This window comes from Dreissena polymorpha, chromosome 10 (genome assembly GCF_020536995.1).
Source record: "Dreissena polymorpha isolate Duluth1 chromosome 10, UMN_Dpol_1.0, whole genome shotgun sequence".
NCBI lineage: Eukaryota > Metazoa > Mollusca > Bivalvia > Myida > Dreissenidae > Dreissena > Dreissena polymorpha.
In genome coordinates, this window is record NC_068364.1 from 2,378,424 (window position 1) to 2,405,640 (window position 27,217).

The 27,217-nt window shown below is 35.7% G+C and overlaps 1 protein-coding gene and 1 long non-coding RNA gene across 6 annotated transcripts in view; one reads left to right on the forward strand and one right to left on the reverse strand.

Moving 5' to 3' along the window:
- LOC127848464 (CCR4-NOT transcription complex subunit 2-like) overlaps positions 1–27,217 on the reverse strand; it is a 70,941-nt gene that overhangs the window by 25,520 nt on the left and 18,204 nt on the right. For 2 of the 4 annotated variants that reach the window (XM_052380940.1, XM_052380939.1), the window contains exons 2-8: positions 23,557–23,792; positions 20,415–20,450; positions 19,418–19,450; positions 16,588–16,732; positions 16,148–16,225; positions 8,715–8,778; positions 6,870–7,011 (exon numbers count right to left, since the gene is read on the reverse strand). In XM_052380940.1, the coding sequence (XP_052236900.1) occupies positions 6,870–7,011; positions 8,715–8,778; positions 16,148–16,225; positions 16,588–16,732; positions 19,418–19,450; positions 20,415–20,450; positions 23,557–23,732 (674 nt within the window). In that variant the 5' untranslated portion in view covers positions 23,733–23,792. The remainder of the gene's footprint in view (positions 1–6,869; positions 7,012–8,714; positions 8,779–16,147; positions 16,226–16,587; positions 16,733–19,417; positions 19,451–20,414; positions 20,451–23,556; positions 23,793–27,217) is intronic. The other 2 variants (XM_052380941.1, XM_052380942.1) reach the window with 2 other exon arrangements.
- On the forward strand, positions 1,538–3,456 carry LOC127848470 (uncharacterized). Of its 2 annotated transcripts, none has more exons than XR_008034522.1 (4): positions 1,538–1,785; positions 2,058–2,260; positions 2,560–2,728; positions 3,233–3,456. It is a non-coding gene; the product is annotated as an uncharacterized LOC127848470 (long non-coding RNA). The 2 variants fall into 2 exon arrangements; XR_008034523.1 differs by having other exon boundaries at positions 2,560–2,724.

A 27,217-nucleotide genomic window follows, 5' to 3' on the forward strand; every position in this document is an offset into this window, starting at 1 on the left:
ACACTTCCGAAAATTATAGTACTTAAAGTGATCAAATATTTAAGATGCAAAACTGTTGAAACTTTATTGAAAACTGACCAAACAGTTTCCTAATACTAATTTTAACCAATTATCTTCGCACCTTCTCTAATTTCCCTTGCAAAAAGTTAACCCACTTTCATACCAAAACACACTTAAACCAACATAAAACTGTGTTTTTTCTAAGTTTTTCTGAGCGTAAGTTGGTTTTTGCTAATAAAAGCGAGTTTTATCTGAGCTAAACTGTGCTTAACTGAGTTTAAAGTTGGTTTTTTAAAGTAGATGTGTGTTAAAGCGAGTTTTTTTGCTGTAAGAAGTTGGTTTTTTATGTGTCAAAAGTGAGTCTTTTTATTTATGAGTTGGTTTATGTGTGTTTAAGTGTGTCTTTTTGTTTCATAAGCGAGTCTTTTACAACAGAAGTGGGTCTTTTTATAAACAGAAGTGGGTTAAAGCGAGTTTAAGTTGGTCTTTTTATAAATAATTTGAAAGCCGCAACAAGGCTAAAAGACTCACTTTAACACACTTATCAATAAGTTGGTCTTTTGTTTATTAACATAACTCAACAATAAAACAATAATTCTTCAACTAGGTCTTTGTTTCATGTTTATAGCCATATATTATCAAGGTGAATTGTAAAGGGGCTTTTTTACAGCTTGTTTGCCATTGCACCTTTTGTACATTTATGGGCTCCCCATAATTTTAAGGAAACATTGGATATAAATTGCTCTTTCAGAACATCACAGGTTCACAGATACTATAAAAATGTTAAAATGTTCAAACTTAGTTTTATACCTGAATATGAAATTGTTTGTCTTTCACTTTGAATCAATACATAAATATTAAATATATTATAAGAACAATCACACATCTATAAAAATGTGAATACTTCCATTTAATTCATGTTCTTTGGAGAATTCAATAGACTTACAGTGTGTTTTTTTATTCATTTTTTGAGGGGGAGAGTGACACTGTTTCTATAATAAATAAAACTAGTTTCAGTGTGAAAGTGTTGATTAATATATGGAAACTTATGTGGGCTTGCCAGCATCAATTATATCTCCTCAACATAAAAACAATAACTATTTTAACTTTCTTATACTGATATTTAACCCCAATACAATTAATGCCTACCACATTGACCTTTAACATACAATTTAAAAGGCAATAAAAATAAATAATATTTATACTATTAATATTATTTGCTAACACCATTCAGCATTTTTTTTTTCAATATTCACAATTAAATATAATATGCTAAGGGTGCTGTGTATTATTCAATAAATACATATATGTTGGTGTTGAAATCAGTAGATATTTCTCAGATTTAGTAATTGGCTGACACACATAAGAGATTAGCCCTCCCCCCCCCCCAATTAAATCATAAACATTAATTCTTATCACAGTATCAGTGCTCCATCTATAGGCCTAACAAAGGGGTGTTGATAGACTTTTGATTGGCTGAGCCACCATCTATTTGAAAACAAGCGACTTTGATTGGCTGGAGACAGGAAAGGGGGTTTTCATCAACTGACTTTGAGCTTTAAGGTATAATTGAGTAACATTAAGACTTATAATTCTAGTTTAAAATGTCTTGAATAACTTTCAGCATGAAGTATTGTGTGGTGAAAACAATGTGTATGTACTACAATGTGTAAATCAACAATAAGTTTGTTGCAAAGGAGATTCAAAGTGGATGGTTAAAGTGATATGGTCTCATAATTCATCAACTGCCTGTTATCTTGGAATACTGAAGAACAGTTGTTTTAGGTTTGTATTTTCATTTTTACATCACTTTTTTATTTAGTTTTATATTGAATTAATTATGATCATTATCATATTTATGTATTGTCACTGGGAAATGTAAATGGATAAGTATAAATGTAATACAATTATAAGGAAAAACAACACCATTTGAATAATTATGGCTGTATTTTATGATTATTGTCATCTTAAATGTTATTTATACCTATTTCTGGTCATTAATGAACAGATTTCTTTCCCACATATTCAATGAAAACTTTTATATTTTAAATTTGAAGGTTAGACTCCCAAGGTGAAATTTACATTGATTGGAAGATTCTTTGGATAGAATATTCCTGTCAAAAGACAGCAGAAGGGGGACTAACTGATGTATGGATTTTGACACCAGATTTTACCCTGCACGAGCAGCCCAACTTGAGTAGATCAGGAGTGGGAAAACCGAGCCCTGTCCTTGACCAAGGAAAGTTGGATTTGTTGAGAGGTAAAACTATACAGGTTTTAGCATTTGAAAGGCGTCACACTTCCGACCAGTCCACACAGCCAAATGAGACCACATATCTTGGTACATTTTCAAACAGTATTTTCTACCACACGTAATTTCTTTTAATTATTTATGACAAGCGTTAAGTCACATGTGATAACAGGATTTAAATTGCCAAAAATAAACAAACAAAAACAACAAGCAAACAAACTTGTTTTGATTTAAATTATTAATATTTATAGTAACAAGATATACCATAACAGCAATATTTATCACTTACATTATAAAATATCTTTCAGGACCTGATCTCAAATGAGATCATGCACAAGACGCACCTCGCAAAGGCCATGACAGTATAGTTTTCAGACCTGATCAGCTGGTCAGACTGCTCTATGAAGTGCTGTTCAACCTCCCCTAAGGGGGAGATTCGAGAGGGTCTCCTGATTGCTGAACACTACGCCATGGTTGGTATGATTCTTTTTTATAGGGAAAAAGGGGATTTAAATATATAGGTGTTCTACTGCCTCCATATTCATTTTGAAACAAACATAATGCAATTGATTCAAATTTGACTCCAGCACATAATCTGTCTTGCGTTAATTTAATACTACTGCTAAAATTTAAGAGTTACTAAAAATTGTGTTTGTGTATAAAAGTTTTGAGAATTTAACACATAGGCAGACAAAAATAACCTCAGTATAAAGTTAACGATCAAGCTCTAATTTTGAACAATATAAACAATTCAAGCAACAGTAATTTGCCTCCTTGTTTCAAAAACCTCTTTTGAAATCCTTCTAATGTAGATGATGTTAAAATGGGATATCTGAACTGATGATATTGATGAAAAAGTTTATTCCACCAAAATCAAGTCATTCAGATCAGACTTGATTTGGGTGGAATAAACTTCTACATGTTTTTTTAATACTGTAATGTACAGTAAAATCCTGCATTGATTGTTCATATACATTTCAGTTGTCATCTCCAAAAAGTTTGCCCTGCCCATATCAACAGTGGAAGAGAACATGAGATGGGCCTTGAGGAGGCTTCGTGTCATGTACTGCGGGGAGAATATATAAACTGTTTAGTGCTGAGCAATATGTTCCTTTGTTCATAGGTGTAAATATGTGTAAAGGGCTATTCAAGGAAAAGATAGGATGAAGGATTCCTTAATGTTGTCATTTTATAAATCCGGTACCACCAACACAGTTAAAAAAAATTATTATTTATTTTATCCTCTGTATCACCCCTCACTAACTGAAACTGTATATAATCATGGTTCATACCCTTCCTCCCATTTTTACCTGTGGTAGCCCAAAGAGGAGAATGTTATCTATTTTAATTTATTATTATCCCCACGCTTTTTGAAAAAAAGGTGGGGATATTGTGGTTATCTCCGCCGTCCGTCCGTCCGTCTGTCCGTCCGTCCGTCCTGGCCACTATCTCCTCCTACACTAAAAGCACTAGAACCTTGAAACTTACACACATGGTAGCTATGAGCATATGTGCGACCCTGCACTATTTGGAATTTTGATCTGACCCCTGGGTCAAAAGTAATAGCGGTTGGGGTGGGGCCGCGTCAGAAATTATCACTCATTTTTTTAGGTTATTTTACATTTACTTCTTTATTTCTACACCGATTCACTTCAAATTGATACTGGACCTCTCTTATGACAATACGGTCAATCTCAACCATGCATGGCCCCATTCCCAACCCTGGGGCGCCCCCGCCCACATAGGCCACACCCACCAAAAATTTCCATTTACTATAATTTTTTCATTTCTACACGGATTCACTTCAAATTGATACTGAACTTTTGTTATGACATTAGGGTCAATCTCAACTATGCATGGCCCCAATCCCAACCCTGGGGCGCCCGCCCACATAGGCCACACCCACCAAAAAATTCCATTTACTTTAACTTTTTTATTTCTACACGGATTCACTTCAAATTGATACTGAACTTCCCTTATGACATTAGGGTCAATCTCAACTATGCATGGCCCCATAACCAACCCTGGGGCCCCGCCCACATAGACCACACCCACCCAAAATTGCCTTTACTATAATTTCTTCATTTCTACACCGATTCACTTCAAATTGATATTGAACTTCTCTTATGACAATACAGTCAATCTCAACTATGCATGGCCCCATTACCAACCCTGGGGCGCCCCGCCCACATAGACCACACCCACCCAAAATTGCCTTTTACTATAATTTCTTCATTTCTACACCGATTCACTTCAAATTGATACTGAACCTCTCTTATGACAATACGGTCAATCTCAACTATGCATGGCCCCATTACCAACCCTGGGGCCCCGCCCACATAGACCACACCCGCCCAAAATTGCCTTTTACTATAATTTCTTCATTTCTACACCGATTCACTTCAAATTGGTACTGAACTTCTCTTATGACAATACGGTCAATCTCAACTATGCATGGCACAATTACCAACCCTGGGGCGCCCTGCCCACATATGTCACACCCACCCAAAATTGCCTTTTACTATAACTTCTTCATTTCTACACCAATTCACTTCTAATTGATGATGAACTTCTCTTATGACAATACGGTCAATCTCAGCTATGCATGGCCCCATTACCAACCCTGGGGCACACCTAGGTCAAACATTCGGCGTGGGGATACGCGTCGGCCTCTGCCGCGCCATTTCTAGTGTTAAATGTGCTCGCATATTGTGATAATGTATCTTGGGTAGATGTTTTCCTGGTTTTGTTAAAAATGCACTGTAAAAATGTTCACATTATTTGTTTTTTTAATATAAACATTGTTTTTTGCAAATAGTGTGTGTGTCTTTTATTTATAATCACATGGGGCTTGTAATGATCTGTTGTGATTTTATCTCAAATAACCTTTTTACCATTAAGGTGTAAATATTTTTTTTTACTAAGGTTAAGGTAAAACAAGCAAAATTTTATGATCCCTTAAGCGAACAAAAGACTCACAAAAACCAACTTAAACACACTATTGTAGACAGAAGTGTGTTTAAGTTGGTTTTTTGTGAGTTTTGGTATGTTGGTTTTTTGTGAGTTTTGGTATGTTGGTTTTTTTGTGGGTTTTGGTATGTTGGTTTTTTGTGAGTTTTGGTATGTTGGTTTTTGTGAGTTTTTTCTGTGTTTAACTCAGTTTTAACCAAGTTGGTAAAAAAACCACTTTAAACACAGAAAAAACCAACATACCAAAACTCACAAAAAACCAACATACCGAAACTCACAAAAAACCAACATACCAAAACTCACAAAAAACCAACTTACCAAAGCCCACATTTATGTAACAAGTGAGTTTTTTCTGTGTTTAACTCAGTTTTAACCAAGTTGGTAAAAATACCCACTTTAAACACAGAAAAAACCAACTTACCAAAACTCACAAAAAACCAACATACCGAAACTCACAAAAAACCAACATACCAAAACTCACAAAAAACCAACTTACCAAAGCCCACATTTATGTAACAAGTGAGTTTTTTCTGTGTTTAACTCAGTTTTAACCAAGTTGGTAAAAATACCCACTTTTAACACAGAAAAAACCAACTTACCAAAACTCGCAAAAAACCAACATACCGAAACTCACAAAAAACCAACTTACCAAAACTCACAAAAAACCAACTTACCAAAGCCCACATTTATGTAACAAGTGAGTTTTTTCTGTGTTTAACTCAGTTTTAACCAAGTTGGTAAAAATACCCACTTTAAACACAGAAAAAACCAACTTACCAAAACTCACAAAAACCAACATACCAAAACCCACTAAAAACCAACTGCCAATACCGCTTGGTTTAACACGGATAAAACTCGTGTTTAACTCGAGTTTTACACACTTATTTGGGAAGGGTTGCGCCGATAAAGGTAAGATTGTTATTAGTTTGGCCATGATAATAAATGAATAGGACCAATTGGCAACTGGCTTCACCCGGATTTCAAACACTCATTAACGGTTATTCGGTCCCACTAATCCGCTAACGGATCATCTGATAACAAAAGACTAGTATATTGACATGTGACAAACAGGCCCCACCTCCTGCAATTGACTCAAGTGTCCTCCCTCTTTCTCCACTACGATTTTTCGCAACCGCGATATATTTCGGACAAACAAATCGGATATTGACTGAAGCATTTTTTTTCAAAGTCAGGAATTGGCGAATTTAAGTGCTGACAAAACGGTCATTTTTATAAAAATGACATAATTTCGTGCTGATGAAAATAAATGATTTCACAGTATATGAGCAGCGATCAATAATAACCAGGCTTAAAGCATGAAGTTTGTTCTCAAATGATGTTGTAAAGTCTGCACAGGCATTCTAGAGCAACATTTTCCACTTTTATGGAATTTTTTGTTTAAGAAAAGTCTCTTCTTAACGAAAAATGCAGTTTAGGCGATAAGTGTCCTCCCAGATTAGCTCGTGCAAACTGCACATGCTAATCTGAGACGATACATCACGCAAATGCATTAAGCCACATTTTGCCACAGACCAACTCGTATACATTACATTACTTTTTAAACCATTAAGCTGCCAGTATTTGCCCTGGTGTACCTTTAAATGACCAAATGTAACCAACCTGGGCACTGCCAAATGTTTTGACAGACCTGTTAGGTGAATTTTGTGGCATGCCTGTTCCTGGAGTGAACGACTGATTCCCTAGACTTGTGGGCGTGAGATTGCGCTGGAATTGGGGACCACCGGAGATTGGACCCCGCTGCTGAGTCATGCCATACGAACCGAGACTGCCTGGGACCAAAAACAAAGTTTAACAATTATATAAGCCTAGCTTTGGAAAAGGGGGCTATCAGACAATACTGAATATTCGGGTGCGAAAATTCTGTCAGGCTTCAAAGCACTTAAAACGAGTAGAATATGAACCTATTAAAATAAGAAATAACAAGTATTGAAAAGGTATAAACCAAGTTGCTAAAAATGTTAATGGCCAGTAAAGCTAACAGCCAGTAAATTTTAGACATCATTAAAATCGTTATGACAAGGAGGATGCAGTATGCGCCAAAAACGTATCATCAGAGCCAAAGGCTATAAAACTTCCCAACAGGCTATAATTTTGTGCAATGATCATAGTAAACAATACTGCTGTGTATTAACCCTAGCCCACGTAGAAACCTATTTTGACTTGTTTCTAGTCTCTTAGATAGCTATATTTAATTGAAGGTCTTTCTTACTACATGTAGATTTAAGTTTTAAACGCTCCATTCCCTACCCTTAGACACTAATGAGCAGCAAACAGCATAAAACCTGAAGAGACTGCTGTGAGTTACTCGCAGGCTGTTCTGGTATTATGCTGTTTGCACATAGCCATTTTCACTTTGGCTCTGAGTGGGAAAGGCTTAATTTCCAAATTCTTGTAAGTGCAATTGTATACCAACAATCAACACTCGAAGAAAAAAATGTCAGCCAGTTAGTCTTCAAACAGCAGAGTTAGGTCCACTTTTTCCACTTGTGTTATGTGTTTTTGACAACTGTTGAAACTTTTGTATTTTATAACATAATTATATTGGGCATTTAAGAGAAACTAAATAAACAGTTTGATGTCTTCATGAAGTCTTTAATACTTTTGTTTTTTATTTAATAGCGTCAAACAATTTAAATGGCAGGGCGTGCAATCCGGCATGTTCCCTGCTCACCTGTGGGTTTTGTCCCAGTGCCTTAGAAACATTCTTGGGAAAAGTGTGCACATATAATTATTAATTAACACGTTTACACTCAGATAAAAACGCTTTTGTAGTCCCTTTGAAAATCAAAAGAAATTAAGATCTTTTTTACTTGATTCAAGTTTTAAAGGCTTCAATTCCAGCCCTAAGATAATGATTGATGAGCTGCAACAGCATTAAACCTGGACAGCCAGTCAACAGCATTAAACCTGGACAGCCAGTCAGTAACAGCATTAAACCTGGACAGCCAGTCAGTAACAGCATTAAACCTGGACAGCCAGTCAGTAACAGCATTAAACCTGGACAGCCAGTCAGTTACTCTCAGGCTGTTCTTGTTTTATTCTGGTTGCATATAGTCATTCTCACTTTGCTTCTAAGTGGTAGAGGGTTAATAGGTACACATTTATAAGAATGAGTATATTTGTATTTAGGTCTATAAAGCAATCTGTCATCCTATACAATTCCTCATGGAAGACAGTCCTAAGGACTAAAGTTTTAATAAGTTTTGGCGCAGAGTGGGCATGTGTAATTAACATTTAGAAAATATATGAGCTGACCTACTTGTTACTATTAAATACAAGTTTATAGTTAACGATTTTTTTTAAATTAAAAGATCCAAAATTAACTGCCATTAGGTTAGCTGGCTGTTAACGTTTTGTCATGTCTTGTTATATTTTTAATGACAAACAATACTAGCACAGGTATGCAGCCATGTCTCCTGCATAAATCTTAATCGGCAGAATGAACAATTAATATAGTGAAGTGTTGCCTTACCTTGTGGGTAGAAGTTGTTCCCAAAGCTGGAAGCGTTTGACGGAGACTGGGACTGGTTCAGCATCTGCAATCACATCAGGTTACATATATAAACCTTTACCACTATGACACACATTTTGAAGCTTTTATAGTCCCTTAGAAAATCAAATTAAATTAAAGAACTTTCTAACTAGATTCAAGTTTTAAACGGTTCATTTCCATATTGATGAGCAGCAAACAACATAAAACCTTAACAGACTGCGAGCTTCTTGCAGGCTGTTCTGGTTTTGTGCTGGTTGCATATATTTTCACTTTAATTCTGAGCGAGAAAGGGTTAACTGACAAACCTCTGAGGCATATATACTATATATGTCTTACAGACACTAATGACCCAACAACAATATTTGAACTCCATGTAATACTACAGTTGACAACAAGACAAAGGGTCGTAATTGAACCAAAATTGGATGCAGCACAAATTCCTTTCTATTCAATAAAGTCACTCAGAGGAGGAACTGTTGAACACACAACATTTCAGGACTATGTAGTTTTTAGTGGTCACAATTCTGTAAAAACTCAATTCAGTCAAAATCACTTTCTTCACAATCATCTACACATTCATGTAATACAAGTGTTTAAGCGCCATCCAGTATTTGGATTTGAATATACAAGCTTCTAAACATGAAAAACAGACAAAGCAAAATATTCTGACAAAACTTTTTGCAGCCCATATTCCTTTCTTTACAATCTTCCAGACATGAAGATCATTCAACTGCAAAAGATTGAGCATAATCAACTCAGTAGTTAACAATTAGTTCAAAACACCAGCTTTGTGATGTATATACCAACATATGAACATACGATAAGGGCGATATATATCATCTGGAATTGGCAAGACATTTAATACATTAAGTACATTACCCTTGGTTTATCAGTATAAAATATCAAGAGCACCGCAAAGCGGGTGCCAACGCTCGGCTGTGGGTGCAGTTTTGAATGATGAAAGCTTGTTAGAAGAATATTAGAGGTCACAGTGACCTTGACCTTTGGCATAGTGACCCCAAAATGGGTGTGGCGTGTAGAACTTGTCAAGATGCAGCTACATATGAAGTTTCAATGTTGTAGGTGGAAGCACTTAGATTTTAGAGCCAATGTTAAGGTTTTATCAATATCAAAATCAATACATTTTATCGTGTTTTTATTCTACAACTTGGCCTGGTCTGGAGCTATGCTGGCTGCAGTTGGCTTAACCCTTTCCCACTTAGAAGCTAAGTGATAATGGCTATGTGCAAACAGCATAAAACCTGAACAGACTGCGAGTTACTCGCAGGCTGTTCTGAATGTTTATGCTGTTTGCTGCTCATCAGTTTCTAAGGTTTAGAACTGAAACCTTTAAAACTTGGATCTAGTAAGAAAGGCCTTTAATTAAATTTAACTTTTTACGGGACTACAAATGCATCAAAAAACATTTCAAAGTGGTAAAGGGTTAAGACCCATTTACGCATGACACGGCTCAAATGGTATTGTTAATAGACCCTTTTCACAATAGGCAAAAATTGATTAGAGCGCAAGTCACGTGACTCGCAGAACTCCAGAACAAAGCTGAACGTGTAGCAATTTCCAATAGAACCACGCAACGCCACATCCGAGTTCAACCTTTCACTTTTTTTAATATTCGGCAATGTAACGATTTAGAAAACACAATATGACAGTCAGAATAAGTAATTAATATGTACTTCACATTTTGAGTGTCAATACATTAAATGAATTTTCTTGATTTAAGTACTTGTTTTTTCTTTATTTTTTGCATACTCTTTGTAAGAGCTTTTTTATCACGCTGTTTGAGTAAAGATCTATCTAATAGCGACTATGTTCAGCACAAACCCATTACAGGTACCTCGTTATGATCAGATACTATGCCGACAAATAATTAATAACAGCATGGTGTCATAAACCATCGTGGTAGATGCCTGGTCCTTGAACATGATTTATGATACCCCAATGTCTTATCATGGTAGAAGAATTACGTAGTCGTTTCTTAGACCAAAGTTACGCTAAATACTCAAACTAAATACTGTATAGATATAAGCCAGTGTAATCATAACACTACAGTGAATGCTGGACATTTGTCAGTAGCCTATTTTTCACACAGGCAGATATTCTTTCCTATGTGTCTTCGTTATTTTCACAATGCAGATAACGGTTCCTACATAATTTTGACAGCCCAGAGATTCGTTCCTAAATATTTGCTATTCCGGTCATTTTCTTCACATTTATCAAAATAATATGACACTCTGGGGATTGTATCCAGTATTTTAATTTGTCCTTATTAAAAGAGTTTGTTAATATATATTTTTTCTCATATTTTGTTTTATACTTTATTCTGTTGTAAGGCGTTATCGTGATAATGAGAATGATAACGTTAAAACATATTCGAATATATAGAATTACACTGAGATCTGTAATTTGAGAAACCATGTAGAAATCAGGGCGTGAAAACTATGTAGGAGAGAATTTACGGTATGTCAAAATAATGTTGGAACGATTGACCAGTATGTCAAAATAGTTTGGGAATGAATGTTCGGGTAGTTAAAACAACATATGAATGAATGTCCGCCATGTCAAAATTAGGGTAGGAACAATTGTCCTTGTGAAAGAATGTTTGGATACATAATTAAGTGCTTATTACCTATACATTTGAAATATTTTTAAATTTTGTACTTAACAGGAAACCTATTTAGCCGGTACCGGTAAAATAAAAGTCCATCATTCGGTACCGGTAAAATAAAAGTTCGTCATTTGGTACCGGTAAAATAAAACTTCGTCCTTACGAAGTCTTATAAAGAGTCCTCTTTAGTTTATGGAAGAACAAAATTAAAACAAGCATTTTTGTTGACCACAACGGGGCTAAATAATGTTTAAAAAAATACAGAAAGATGAGATTTATGACATAAAGTGACATATTTATTACTCATTATCACGTTTAAAGAGCAATCAAGGTGCATGCATAAACAGTTCAATTTTCTCCATGTTTGTTTTTTTTCACCTGTATAAAATAATTCTTCAATATTGTCTTTCAGTGTAAAATAAAAGTAATTTAATTTAAAAGAAAAATGACATAACAGTCACATAGTGTCATGTGCTTTGCATTTTACATTGCTTTTTCTTATGATTTAGTCAACACACATCTTACACTTTCAATTGTCATGAAAAATATTACAGACCAACAAACATACCTTTTAGAATTCAAGTTATAAAATAATGTTTTGTATTTTATCACATGCTATACCCTGTTTCCAATGTAATACAACCATTACATTTTTTTTATATTACACATGTGTAATACAACATTTTAAAGCGTTTTCATTGGCTTAGTTTTCGTTTATTGACCAATCACATTTTGTCATTTTGCTGAAATGACGTTTCAACGTCAAATGACGTCACGAAATGTAAACAACATTCGGAATTTATCATTATGTTTGCGTAATTTTTTATTTATTTTGCTCATTTAAAAGCATGTGATAAAACAGATCTGACACTGAGCCTGACTCTGTGTCATATCATACCAAATTTTATTAAACTCGTCCAGGAAATTCGTTAGTAAACTTGCCAAAGGCTCGCTTACTAACAAAATTCCTGAACTCGTTTAATAAAATATGGTATGATATGACAACTCGTGCCAGATCCTATATATACGACTTATGTATATCTTTGTTTTGCGCATTATCAATGTTTGTTCTTCAGACCACATTTGCTCTGATGATGATGGGTATCTTGAATTGTTATCAACTGTATACACGTATACACTAGTGGTACTTAATACTATGGATTTGAAATATTACTTAGGGGTAAGAATGTTAATTTTTTAACCCCAATCAATTTATTCACTTAACATCACATGCATGGATGCATATGTTTGCTGTTATTTTAACCAGTGTCAGTGCTTATCAAAATCCCGAATGAAATTAATAACAAGAGGGCAAAGATGGCCCTAGTTCGCTCACCTGGGCCATATATTTTTACCGACAGGGACTATTTTCAAACTCATCTGAGATATACATAAAAAAGCAAATTTGTTTCACCAAGTTTTATGATGATTAGGCAAAAAATGTGACTTCTTAAGTGTTCACAAGCTTTCTTTTACTATATAAATATGACAAAAAATGCCCCCCCCCCCCCCCCCGGCGGCCATGTTTTTGAACGGACCGTATGCATTTTCATACTAAACTCTCGTATCTAAGAAACACATGTTGTGAGCAAATTTCATTAAAATTGGGCCAAAAATGTGACTTCTAGAGTGTTCACATGTTTTCACTATATACAAATAGAGAAAACTGACCCGCAAACTGGCGCCCATGTTTTTTCACCAATCTGGACCATTTTCGAACTCATCGGATATATCAATAAAACCAATGTTTTGACCAAGTTTCATGATGATAGGGCAAACAAATGTGACTCCTTGACGGTTCACAAGCCTTTTTTACTATATAAATATAAGGACAAGAGTTCCGCGGTCGGAGATGACCGCATTGAAGCCGGATTTTTGATTTAAATGACAGGAAAGTACCTTTCGTGTTTTTGTCAATGCAATACTTAAATTACTGAAATATTGTTCAAAGGTCAAAATGAAATGTAAGTACTTTTCAAGGCATGAGCAAACCTTGTGTTATGTTTTGAATGCATGCATATACATGAACAACAATAACATTTAAGGTCACAAATATGAACTTGAATTGACAATTAGGAAAGTTTGATCTCAATTTTTTTATTAGCAAATTAGTAACATATTGTTTGAAGTTTCCATCAATTTCATTATCAAATGTAAGAAAATAAACTTAGGTCCAAGCATACCAAAGTTATAACAATTTTAACATTTTAACATTGAAGGTCACAGTGACCTTGACCTTCAAATGAATGACATTGAAATGACCAGTGGTCATCTTCTAGTACTGGCCAATCTTTATTTCAAGTTTGAAGACTCTAGGTACAAGCATACCAAAGTTATAACATGAAATAAGAACTTTAACATTTTTACATTCAAGGTCACAGTGACCTTGACCTTCAAATGAATGACCTTGAAATGTCCAGTGGTTACTTACTAGTTCTGGCCAACCTTCATGTCAAGTTTCAAGACTCTAGGTCCAAGCATACCAAAGTTATAACAACTTTAACATTTTTACATTCAAGGTCACAGTGACCTTGACCTTCAAATGAATGACCTTGAAATGTCCAGTGGTTACTTACTAGTTCTGGCCAACCTTCATGTCAAGTTTCAAGACTCTAGGTCCAAGCATACCAAAGTTATAACAACTTTAACATTTTTATATTGAAGGTCACAGTGACCTTCACCTTCAAATGAATGACCTTGAAATGACCAGTGGTCATCTGTTAATCCTGGCCAACCTTCATGTCAAGTTTGAAGACTCTAGGTCCAAGCATACCAAAGTTATACCATGAAATAAGAACTTTAACATTTTTACATTCAAGGTCACAGTGACCTTGACCTTCAAATGAATGACCTTGAAATGACCAGTGGTTACTAACTAGTTATGGCCAACCTTCATGTCAAGTTTCAAGACTCTAGGTCCAAGCATACCAAAGTTATAACAACTTTAACATTTTTTATATTGAAGGTCACAGTGACCTTGACCTTCAAATGAATGACCTTGAAATGACCAGTGGTTACTAACTAGTTATGGCCAACCTTCATGTCAAGTTTCAAGACTCTAGGTCCAAGCATACCAAAGTTATAACAACTTTAACATTTTTTATATTGAAGGTCACAGTGACCTTGACCTTCAAATGAATGACCTTGAAATGACCAGTGGTCATCTGTTAATCCTGGCCAACCTTCATGTCAAGTTTGAAGACTCTAGGTCCAAGCATACCAAAGTTATACCATGAAATAAGAACTTTAACATAACTTTAACATTTTTACATTCAAGGTCACAGTGACCTTGACCTTCAAATGAATGACCTTGAAATGACCAGTGGTTACTAACTAGTTATGGCCAACCTTCATGTCAAGTTTCAAGACTCTAGGTCCAAGCATACCAAAGTTATAACAACTTTAACATTTTTTATATTGAAGGTCACAGTGACCTTGACCTTCAAATGAATGACCTTGAAATGACCAGTGGTCATCTGTTAATCCTGGCCAACCTTCATGTCAAGTTTGAAGACTCTAGGTCCAAGCATACCAAAGTTATACCATGAAATAAGAACTTTAACATTTTCGAGCACGCCGCCCGCCCGCCCGCCCGCCCGCCCGCCCGCCCGACAACATCAATCTATAAGCCGAGATTTTTTCGAAAAAAATCCGGCTAAAAAATGCCCTGTCCCCCTGGCAGCCATGTTTTTCAACAGACCAAAACCATTTTCGAACTTAACTCACGTATCTAGGAAACAAATGTTCTGATCAAATTTCATGAAGATTGGACGAAAAATGTGACTTCTAGAGTGTTCATATGTTTTCACAATATACATATATAGAAAACTGCCCCGCCCACTGGCGGCCATGTTTTTTCACTGATCTGGACCATTTTTGAACTCGGTCTAGATATCAATAAAACCAATGTTTTGACTAAGTTTCATGATGATTGGGCCAAAATTGTGACATCTAGAGTGTTAACAAGGTTTATATATAGCCAAATAAGAAAAACTGTCCCGCCCACTGGTGGCCAGGTTTTTCAGAGGAACAGAACCACTTTTGAACTCAACCAACATATCATAAAGACAAGCATTTTGACAAAGTTACATGAAGATAGGGCATAATATGTGACTTATACAGTGTTTACAAGGTTTTTCTTTTTTTTTACCTCGTGACCTAGTATTTGACCCAGCATGACCCAGTTTCAAACTTGACCGAGATATTATTGGGACAAAGCTTCTGACCAAGTTTCATGAAGATTTGAAAAGAAATGTGGCCTCTAGAGTGTTTACAAACAAATGTGGACAACGGGCGGATAGACGACGGACAAAGATCAAACACAAAATAAAAATCAACTGGTTTATAATCATCGTTATTCTACGCCAAAGATCTATACACGTTCAGCCTCATTCTGAGATTCGGCGCATCACGTGATATCTAAAAATAGCAACAGTGGTAGTATTGTGAAACTGGTCTATATATTGTAATGTATTATGGACCAGATTGCTCAGAACTCGAAGATCTCTGTTTCCTGGACTTACACCTTTGTCCGTTTTGAACATGTTTGGGGACTGAAGACTTACGTCTTTGTCTACGTCTTTGTCCGTTCTAAACATGTTTGGGGGCAAGAGACTTACGTCTTTGTCCGTTCTGAAAATGTTTGGGGGAAGAAGACTTACGTCTTTGTCCATTCTGAACATGTTTGGGGGCAGAAGACTTAAGTCTTTATCCGTTCTAAACATGTTTGAGGCAGAAGACTTAAGTCTTTGTCTGTTTTGAACATGTTTGGGGGCAGAAGACTTACGTCTTTGTCCGTTCTGAACATGTTTTGGGGCAGGAACATGCTTGTCTCCTGATCATCATCTTCTCCAAAGAATCCAGCCTGAAAAATAACAATAAAATGTGTTGTTCTCAGGGAAAATGCATGCACCAAAAGTGTCTCACAGATTAGCCTGCGCATTCTGCACAAGTGTCGTCCCTGCTTAGCTTGTGGGTATTTCACTGGCTTATCTTTGACAACAATTTATGCACATACATTAAGCCCAGTTTTCTTAGAAGATATTCTGATACACTGCTGGCTGTTTGTTGGACAATATGCTTCCCTTTGAGGCTTCTACCAGTCGCTGATCAAACATCACCAAATGAATAACCCGAAACAAACAAAACCTTTAAAACTGTGGTAAAAGCTTATAACATCTTTACAGATAATTTCATATTATTCTGAATCCATGATACTGCAATTACCGATTTTCGATTCTGTTTTGGCATCTGTATGTTGAAGGCTTGCTGCCCCTGGGTAGGGAGGGACTGGATGGGGGCGCTCATACCAGTCATGGGCTTCCTTGCTCCCGGCGACATCTCGCCCGTTGTTTTGCGCCCTAGCCCAAACCTAGAGAAGGGACAATTACATGCAATTTAACATGAATGCAGCATGTACTGAGAGGTTAAGGTTAGTTAAGAAATGAGAAAAGTTAAAGTAGTGTGAAAGCATTTTAGAAGTTAACAAGGGTGTAAAGCATTGTAAACATAATACTACAGATAACTTATTTATTTTTACAATTGAATAATATAATTATTCTACACATTTTTATGAGAAAATGAAAGTCAGAAATCATTGGTAGAAATCCAAGGATAACAAAACATGTGAAACAAATAGCACAATTTATCAGAGAACATTATTCTTTGGGACTTCTTTGTTTACAACAGTATTGCACTGATCAGTGGTTTTACATTATACATTGTGCTTGCAATAATGCCTCAGTGACTGCATGAGGCAACCGGTGTAATTGTAGGGGTGCAAGATATTGACTCTGATTAAGAGAAAAGAAAATGAGGCTGAACAAATGTGCGTAAAGTATAGACTCAGATTAGAATCTGCAGTGTAGTCGGCATCAGCTATAATCAGCGACGCCATTTTCTGTTTTTATGGAATTTTCTTTTTAGAGAAAGTCTCTTGTTAGCGAAAATCCAGTTAAGGCTAAAGTGTCATCTCTGATTAGTCTTTGCAAACTGCAAAGGCTTATATGGGACAGCACTACCCACATGCATTAAACCCTATTTTCCCAGGTTGAGGCTATAATGTAATGTACAACTGCTGGGATTTAGAAAGCTTCAGGCAATTTAATAGGGGAAAATTGTCCTTACTCAAGCAAGTAAAGAACTCTTGCAATATGCCGTTACAAAGCCAATACAGGCTCCAAGATAAGAAACATTCTATAGCCTAATTTATGTCAAATTTAATTGTTATATATCACGATTATAAACATTATGAGGGGTTATGTACGTCTTACTCTTACAATGTAGCTGACTAACAAAGATATTTATCGATACAAAATCTTAACATAATTATTAACATTATAAAACAAGCATCTAAACTGCTCTTTTTGTAACAAATATTTCTAATAGTCAATATTTAAAGTCAGTCTACATTCAGATTGTGGTATTTCACTGATGTCCAGACAGCAATCATAAAAGCATTATAATTGCCAGATTGTCCTGATACTGAGGTAAAACATGAAGGCCCTACTATATTTAAATATTTACGATCATAATTTTCTAATGAATGCAACAAGAAGGACGCACAAAAATGTCTACACACCCCTGAGACCCTGACTATACACTTCTTTTGAGAGTAAAATATTATAACATCTTAACAATTATACAGATTAGATAATTGAGTAATATAGCACACATACTACATATTCACCAGCATGCTTTACTCTGGGGGTATATTGTTTACAATAAAGACGGATGAGACTGCAAAGTGCACAGCCACATAACAAATCTTCAATTACAGTATAAGTTTTAGCATATTTATTTGAGCTCAATTGCACAGAAAGCCTAAGGCTTGTTGAGATGCTCTCAAGTCCATTTCCTGCGTAGTACTAGTACTTTCGTTGGAGAAATTTAAATAACGCTCCTGGATTGGGTATTTAACCTGTGACCTCTCGGTAACTAGGTGGACATTACATCAACAACACCATGGCGACCTTTATTTAACAACTGAAATGTGTCTAATTGTCTTCAGTTTTAAGCACAAATCAATACATCATCTGTAAACAAGGGCATCAGCACAGTTTGATCAAAACACAGAAACACCAAACAACATAATGTACATGAATAGTACAGCACCAAGAACAGTAACTGTAACAACAATAATGCTAAGATATATATAAGATCAATCAACTGACTGAACAATACTTTTTTCATAAGGTATAAATGAAACTCGTCATTCGAAAATGGGTCTAATGCCATATGCCGCCAGCTAAGCTTTAGATCAGCCTGCGCTACCCAGTCCGCTTATGAGACCACGAAACCTTGCCAGCCTGCGCTACCCAGTCCGCTAATGAGATCACCAAACCTTGGGTTACTTTATAGCTGACAATGTAGCTCATACTAGACTACGCGGGTTTGCAGACAGGTCTAGAGCTACCCTGGCCTGATATGGCATAAGACCCATTTTCGCAGGATGTAGGCTCAAAACAAACTGTCCTCTAACAGGATATGCAACAATTAATGAAGGGAAAACTGGAACACACAGTAGCAATACATTTACTAGGATGTTATGGTGTATCAAATTTGAACAAACAGAAGATCATATTAAAACATAAGATATTCCCAATCAATCCAAAGTAAAATAAAGCAAAGATAAATTGCTTTTTAACATTTAAAGGTTATATAAAGACGGTTAAAATATGTTGAACATTAATTGTTTATTTATAAAATTCTAAAGTTTTTATTATGCTTTATAGGAAAATTATTAGGATGACAAAAGGTTAAGGGTGATGCTAAAAAGATTTCCCTCATTTCTATTCCTATTAAATTTTGGCAAAATTATATCAAACTGAAACAGATTTTTTACCGTTTTTGTGTTGATTGGTCCAGTGGGGTAGGAGGAGGGAAGCAAAAAAACAAGTAAAGCGCAACACCCAAATGTTTCTCTTCAAATCCTTCAATACCTTAAATATATGCGTTTTTTAAGATATTATATTAAGTTCAATGATCTAAACAAACATGATACACCATGACACCCTAGCAGGTGGCAACTCAAAGGGATGATCTAGCAGGAACTCACTGAGTTGCCCATGGAATCTCCGCTCCATATTTCCTATTGGTTTCAAAACAGATTGTATGTACATATACAAAAACATACTTTTCTTGTTACAAAACTTAGTTAGGTGTTCTTATACCTCAAATACATACAATTTTAGACCAGTTTCTTGTTTTGGCAGAGCTTTAATGTTTTTGCTTGACTTTAAAAGCATTCAATTCAAAGCACTCATGTTTCTTTTATATAAACCTTTTTTTCTGAAAATTACATTTTAAAAAAGTGTTAATAACCACATAAACATAGGTATTTACTGATTTGAAATCTGGAAGCTACACAAGCAAGCACTGTATGGGTTAAACATTTAGAACAACAGGACATGTAGTGTTATTTTGAATTTCCATTTTTTACAAAATTAAATTGAATTTAAGTCTGTTCTTCTTTTAATGATTTCACCAACTTCCTATCAAATATTATTTTGACTCATTTTAGTTAGACCCAGATGCACTGAAGAGCAAATAAATTTATTTTTGCCCTTGAGAAAATACATTTCCTTCAATCATATAAATACACATATATTCAGGCCTTATACTTACTACTATTTACGTTTATTAATAATAATTTTTGCATATAACTGTATGGATTATTCATTACAGTTAAATTAGAAATTTGCAAGCCACCTAAAGTATAGAAATAGTCACAGAAAATGTGCATACATCTCATCAATATATAGCTCTTAGCTCCACTTAAACAGGGTCTATCTGCCCACATAAAATTAACCCTTTGCATGCTGGGAAATTTGTTGTCTGCTAAAATGTCGTCTGCTGAATTTCTAAAATTGCATTTTCTTTGATTTTTTTCAAAGAATACTATCAGAATAGCAAACAGTTTGGATCCTGATGAGACGCCACGTTCTGTGGCGTCTCATCTGGATCCAAACTGTTTGCAAAGGCCTTCAAAATTCGGTTCCAGCACTGAAAGAGTTAACATGGGTTACACTGAACAACTGACAAGAAATACTCACTGTGTATTCCAGGACATTTGATCTACCATGTACTTTCTAGAGAGAAGAGAAATATTACATACAATGTTAGTTTTAAGTACATTACAGGCTATTTCTCGGTATCATCACTTGTGTCAAGAGTGTCCAAATCTGCTAATGTTTTACTTGCCCATTTTTATTTTCTACTTGTTCAAACATTGTACATGAAGCAAATTAATACATTTTATCAAAGGAGGCAAACGATTAACTGGTTAACCAACTGAATTATTGGTTACCTTATAGTATACATGTATCAAAAGTACAATAGGTTAATTAGTAAACTTTAAGCTTACCTTTTGCAGAGAATGGATATTTTGATCAAAATATGTCCAAATATGCTCTTTAGAAGACTGGGCTATTCAGACAAATGATTTGGCAATCTATGCACATGCAGATTTGTGGTTTTGATACCCAGAAAAAGCCATGTGTACATTAGAAATACAGTTACTAAATATATGGTCACTACAATCAGACCATATCATACTACAATATAGTAAATAAAACGTAAATAAAACTAATATGTTCTACTTATTTCAAGAAAACAATAAACTAGATAGTAAAGAAAATATTCAAAAGAAAAAAAAATGAAACAAGAGATGTGTTCGTCAGAAACACAATGCCCCCTATTGCGCCGCTTTGAAAAACAAGAGATGTGTTCGTCAGAAACACAATGCCCCCTATTGCGCCGCTTTGAATTTTTAAATATTTTTTTGACTTTTGACCTTGAAGGATGACATTGACCTTGAACTTTCACCACTCAAAATGTGCAGCTTCATGAGAAAGCCACTTTAAATTTTTTTTTTTAAATCTTGACCTTTGACCTTGAAGGATGACCTTGACCTTGAAGATGACCTTGAACTTCCACCACTCAAAATGTGCAGCTTCATGAGAATGCCGCTTTGAACAATTTTTTTTTACCTTTGACCTTGAAGGATGACCTTGACCTTGAACTTCCACCACTCAAAAAGTGCAGCTTCATGAGATACACATGCATGCCAAATATCAAGTTGCTATCTTCAATAGTGAAAAAGTTATGGCCAATGTTAAAGTTTCTGGCACAGACGGACAGACGCCATATATTAGATATTTGACCTTGAAGGATGACCTTGACCTTCACCTTTCACCACTCAAAATGTGCAGCTCCATGAGATGCACATGCATGCCAAATATCAAGTTGCTATCTTCAATATTGAAAAAGTTATGGACAATGTTAAAGTTTTCGGACGGACAGACGCCATATATTTGACATTTGACTTTGAAGGATGACCTTGATCTTGACCTTTAACCACTCAAAATGTTCAGCTCCATGAGATACACATGCACGCCAAAGATCAAGTTGCTATCTTCAATAGTGAAAAAGTTATGGCCAATGTTAAAGTTTTTTACGGACGGACGGACAGACTGACTGACATACTGAGTGACGGACTGTTCAACTGCTATATGCCACCCTACCGGGCGCATAAAAACAAGACATATGTCAATAGGGTAATAATATCCCAACATTCCGCTTTTGTCTAAAAATCGTCATAAAAAAAGCTGTTTATGGCCAGATTCCACTTTTGACCTGTAAGTGTGACCCTGACCTTAGAGGTTATCAGACAGATGATATATGTGACCCTCAGCCAGACTTAAAAGGCCAGGTGACTTTTTTTGTGAAAATCGTCAGATGGAAAACTTTGCTAATTGTAAGACTTAATGTGCCGTTTCCACTCAAATACCTATATTCAATAATCCATTCAGCATATATTCCATGAGATATATTCTTAATTCAAAATGATTTATTGTTTATATCTAGTAATACTGCATGTGCATCTCTACCATTGTCAATAGCCAATTAAATCAAGTTCTGTGTGTCTGTATTTATGACAACATTGACAAACAAAAATGGGAATGGAAAGGGTGGTATTTATTTTTAACGTTGGGGCATAAACAAGTCCCAAGTCAAATGCCATTCTGCTTTAGCCAAATCACGATGACAAACATAAGCTACTGAATGTTTAGAAGAATAGTGTTATATCCATTATCGAGTATGATGTGACTACATACACGAAAATGAAAAACTACATTGGAGAAAAATTGGCTGACAAGATATTTGCAGATTGAAAATGTTTGTTTCCATCCCTTGAAACTGTCACTTCTTTGCATTTCTTTCTTACTCCTTTTTGTTCCTCAATCCCTATTAAGACTGTTGACCTTGCAAAACGTGTATCTCTGTTTACATGTCATACCCATGCAAATACTTTCAAACCATTAGGCAAAATGTATAACTAGTTTGATAATCCAGGGTTTTTTTTCCTTCTTTGGGACCCGCCAAAAATCGGCCCTTTCCCCTCGAATTTATTTTCCCCTCAGCTGGTAAATTTTCCCCTAGATTTCATTTCCCCCCCCCCCAAAAAAAAATAAATACTTTTTTTTTATTTCTTTTATTAAACCTTTAAATATATAAGTTAACCTGATCCACTGTAGAAAATAGAAAAATACTGCATAATTAAATTATCTGTTGCCTTGAATTTGTTTTAAAAACAGTAAAATATGTTAAATTGATTATTTTAGACTTTCCTTATTTTCCCCAAAATCCAGCTTTTTGCACAATTTTTTTCCCCAAAATTCGACGTTTTGCGCGATATTTTCCCCTTAAAAAAAGGCCAGGCCCTTTCCCCAAAATCAGATAAAAACCCCTGCAATCTTTTCAACATGAACAGCCAATTTTCATGAGTAGAACACAATTCCTACTCATTATGAACTTATTTGAAAATGTATGATTAGTACCCCTGGAGCATTTGTACCATTTTTGTATGGTCCCAATCAATCAATTTTTCTTAACTTTTGAAACAACTTGAATCTTTTTTTTCAAGCTTACAGTTCAAAATTCAAATATTTTTCATTCAACTTCAAGGACAATCATACCATTTATTTAAGGATTAAAGGATTTCATGAATGTTCAAGATAATGCCTGTTGTCAAGGCCTTATCTAGGTCTGTACGAATGTCTGTAGTAGAAAAAAGTACAACACAATTGGAAAAATATGTGAGTCCCTTGCAATGTGCACAAAAGACAGCACACGGAACATTTTGTGCTGTTAGACCAACAAAAAACAACAAGATTTTCATAAAACTAAACTTACTGGCCGAAAGCAGAGCCCATGCTGTTGGGGGTTCCCATGGCGGTTCCCATGTTACCAAACGCTGAGGACATGTTTGCATTATTGGAGAAACCAGACACGTTGCTGGAGTTGGCAAGGCTGGAAGCCAGACTGCTAGCCATACTTGATATGTTCACCATTGCGTTTGTATCCATCATTGCTGCTTCTTGAGTTGGTTATTTACTGAATTGGATCATCTAAGAATGATGAACAATTACCTGAAATGGAAAATAGATTATGTTACAGGTGCTAACATGTTATGAAGATGACGAAGATCATGTAAGTGTTTTTTTTCACCATTTTGGGAATGGGTCCGGGTCCCTTTGGATTTGGAAAAATCGCTGCGTTTTGACCAAATTGGGAAATAAGTGTTGTTGTTTTTTTTGTAGCAAATGCTTCAAAAATGGTAATAAGTGTTTTAAATATTAAATTTTATAAAGTGTTTTATGTAGAGCAGGATGTGAGATTTACTAAATTTTCATCTAAAAAAAAACAAAAACAAGAGCTGTTTTCATCCGAAGACATATGCCCCCGAAAAACACTTTTTCGAAACCTTAACGCAGATTTTGAAACCTAAATGCGGACCCTAAGTTCAAGGTCAAGGTCAAAGGGGTCAAACTTTGTGTGCGTATGGAAAGGCCTTGTCCATATACACATGCATACTAAATATGAAGGTTACATCTGAAGCGACATAGAAGTAATGAGCATTTTTCGAAACCTAAACGCAAAAGTGAAAAGTGTGACGGACAGAGGGAGGGACAGACAGACACCTTTGGGGGGCAAATTTTTTTTTTTTTGAAACCTTCAATTTGGGATTTTTAGGTCCCATTTGGGAAAAAAATATATACAAGATTCTGTAATGCAGCTGATAGAAATATCCAGAAATGGTATAAGTTAAACTTGTAAACAACAAGGGCTGTTTGTAAAACATGCATGCCCCCCTATATGGGCTATAAGTTGTAGTAGCAGCCATTGTGTGAATACGTTTTTTGTCACTGAATACGTTTTTTGTCACTGTGAATGGTGGTGGTGGTGGTGGTGGTGGTGGTGGTGGTGGTGGTGGTGGTAGTAGAAGAAATAGTAGTAGTAGTAGTAGTAGTAGTAGTAGTAGTAGTAGTAGTAGTGGTAGTATAGTAGAAGTTGTAGTGTAGTAGTAGTAGTAGTAGTAGTATAGTAGTAGTAGTAGTAGTAGTAGTAGGTAGTAGTAGGAAGTAGTCGAGTTGTCGTCGTGTCGTAGTCGTCGTCGTTCGTCGTCGTCGTCTTAGTCGTAGTTCAGTCGTCTTATGTGTCGTCGTCGTAGTCGTCGTAGTAGTCGTAGTCTGTAGTAGTAGTCGTCAGTCGTAGTAGTTAGTAGTAGAGTGTCTTCGTGTGTCTAGTCGGCAGTCGTAGTAGTCGTCGTCGTCGTAGTAGTGTCGTAGTGGTAGTATAGTCGTAGTAGTGTCGTAGTAGTGTCGCCGTCAGTAGTATGTAGTAGTAGTAGTAGTAGTAGTAGTAGTAGTAGTAGTAGTAGAGTAGTAGTAGTAGTAGCAGCAGCAGCAGCAGCAGTAGTAGCAGTAGTAGCAGTAGTAGTAGTAGTAGTAGTAGTAGTAGTAGTAGTAGTAGTAGTAGTAGTAGTATGCATTACAAAAATGCAGTTAGCCTTACATTTGGTAAAATTTAAATATATTACAAGGGAGGCAAATCTGTAACAATTAATTTAAACTTATTGCATTTGTTTCCCCTGTAGTGTATTACCTCCCCTGTCCTGCTTATATTTATATTAATCAACAAAATTAAACATTAACACAATATTTAATATACAAAATATACAAAAAATCTCATATTCTGATAATATTTTTACTGATCCACTGTATTTTACTAAAAGGATGATGTTTCATTGGACTGATAATTAAAGATTTAGGATTACAGACCAGTTGCTTCAGTAATATTGTTCAGAGTGTGCCCTGTTGGCCGCGTATGCATTCTAAAATTATCATTCAAATAAAAGCTGCGCCATGAGCGCATGATACGCCCGTCGTTCGCCAATGAAGTAGTAAGGTAATAAATAACCCTTTGAATCATTTTTTTACTTCAGTTTATTTGTATTTGAATACATGGTTTATTTTATAAGTACATGAGCATGGAAATCACGAAATTTTGAAGAACAAGGTCCCATAACTCTGGAACTACAATTCAGAATTCCGTCAAAAACGAAAGGGGATCAGGGTTTATCAATATTAAGATTGTGTTGAAATTTGAAAAAAATCCATCGAAGGATATTTGAGCTACAGTAGGACATTCAATGAAATCACGAAATTTTGACGAACAAAGTCCCATAACTCTGGAACGACAATTCAGAATTCCGTCAAAAACGAAAGGGGATCAGGGTTTATCAATATTAAGATTGTGTTAAAATTTGAAGAAAATCTGTCAAAGGATATTTGACGTAGCGTACGACATTAACAGACGGACGGACGGACGGACGGAGAGACGGACGTGGGGTATACCATAATACGTCCCGTCATAGACGGGCGTATAAAAAATCCATCGGGGGATATTTGAGCTACGGTAGGATACATGAACAACAATAACATTTAAGGTCACAGTGACCTTGACCTTAGAATGAATGACCTTGAAATGACCAGTGGTCATCTAAGTGTGCTTGCAAACCTTCATGTCAAGTTTTAAGACTCTATGTCCAAGCATACCAAAGTTATAACAATTTTAACATTTTAACATTTAAGGTCACAGTGACCTTGTGTGACCTTGACCTTAGAATGAATGACCTTGAAATGACCAGTGGTCATCTAAGTGTGCTTGCAAACCTTCATGTCAAGTTTGAAGACTCTATGTCCAAGCATACCAAAGTTATAACAATTTTAACATTTAAGGTCACAGTGACCTTGACCTTCAAATGAATGACATTGAAATGACCAGTGGTCATCTTCTAGTACTGGCCAATCTTTATTTCAAGTTTGAAGACTCTAGGTACAAGCATACCAAAGTTATAACATGAAATAAGAACTTTAACATTTTTACATTCAAGGTCACAGTGACCTTGACCTTCAAATGAATGACCTTGAAATGTCCAGGGGTTACTTACTAGTTCTGGCCAACCTTCATGTCAAGTTTCAAGACTCTAGGTCCAAGCATACCAAAGTTATAACAACTTTAACATTTTTATATAGCTACAGTAGGACATTCAATGAAATAACGAAATTTTGACGAACAAAGTCCCATAACTCTGGAACGACAATTCAGAATTCCGTCAAAAACGAAAGGGGATCAGGGTTTATCAATATTAAGATTGTGTTGAAATTTGAAAAAAATCCATCGAAGGATATTTGACGTAGCGTACGACATTAACAGACATACGGACGGACAGACGGACGGACGGACAGACGGACGCGGGGTATACCATAATACGTCCCGTCATAGACGGGCGTATAAAAACCATTTTACTATTTCGAGTCACCGTGACCTTGACCTTTGACCTAGTGACCTCAAAATCAATAGGGGTCATCTGCTAGTCATGATCAATGTACCTATTTAGTTTCATGATCCTAGGCACAAGCGTTCTTGAGTTATCGTCTGACAACCACCTGGTGGACGGACAGACCGACCGACAGACCGACATGAGCAAAGCAATATACCCCCTCTTCTT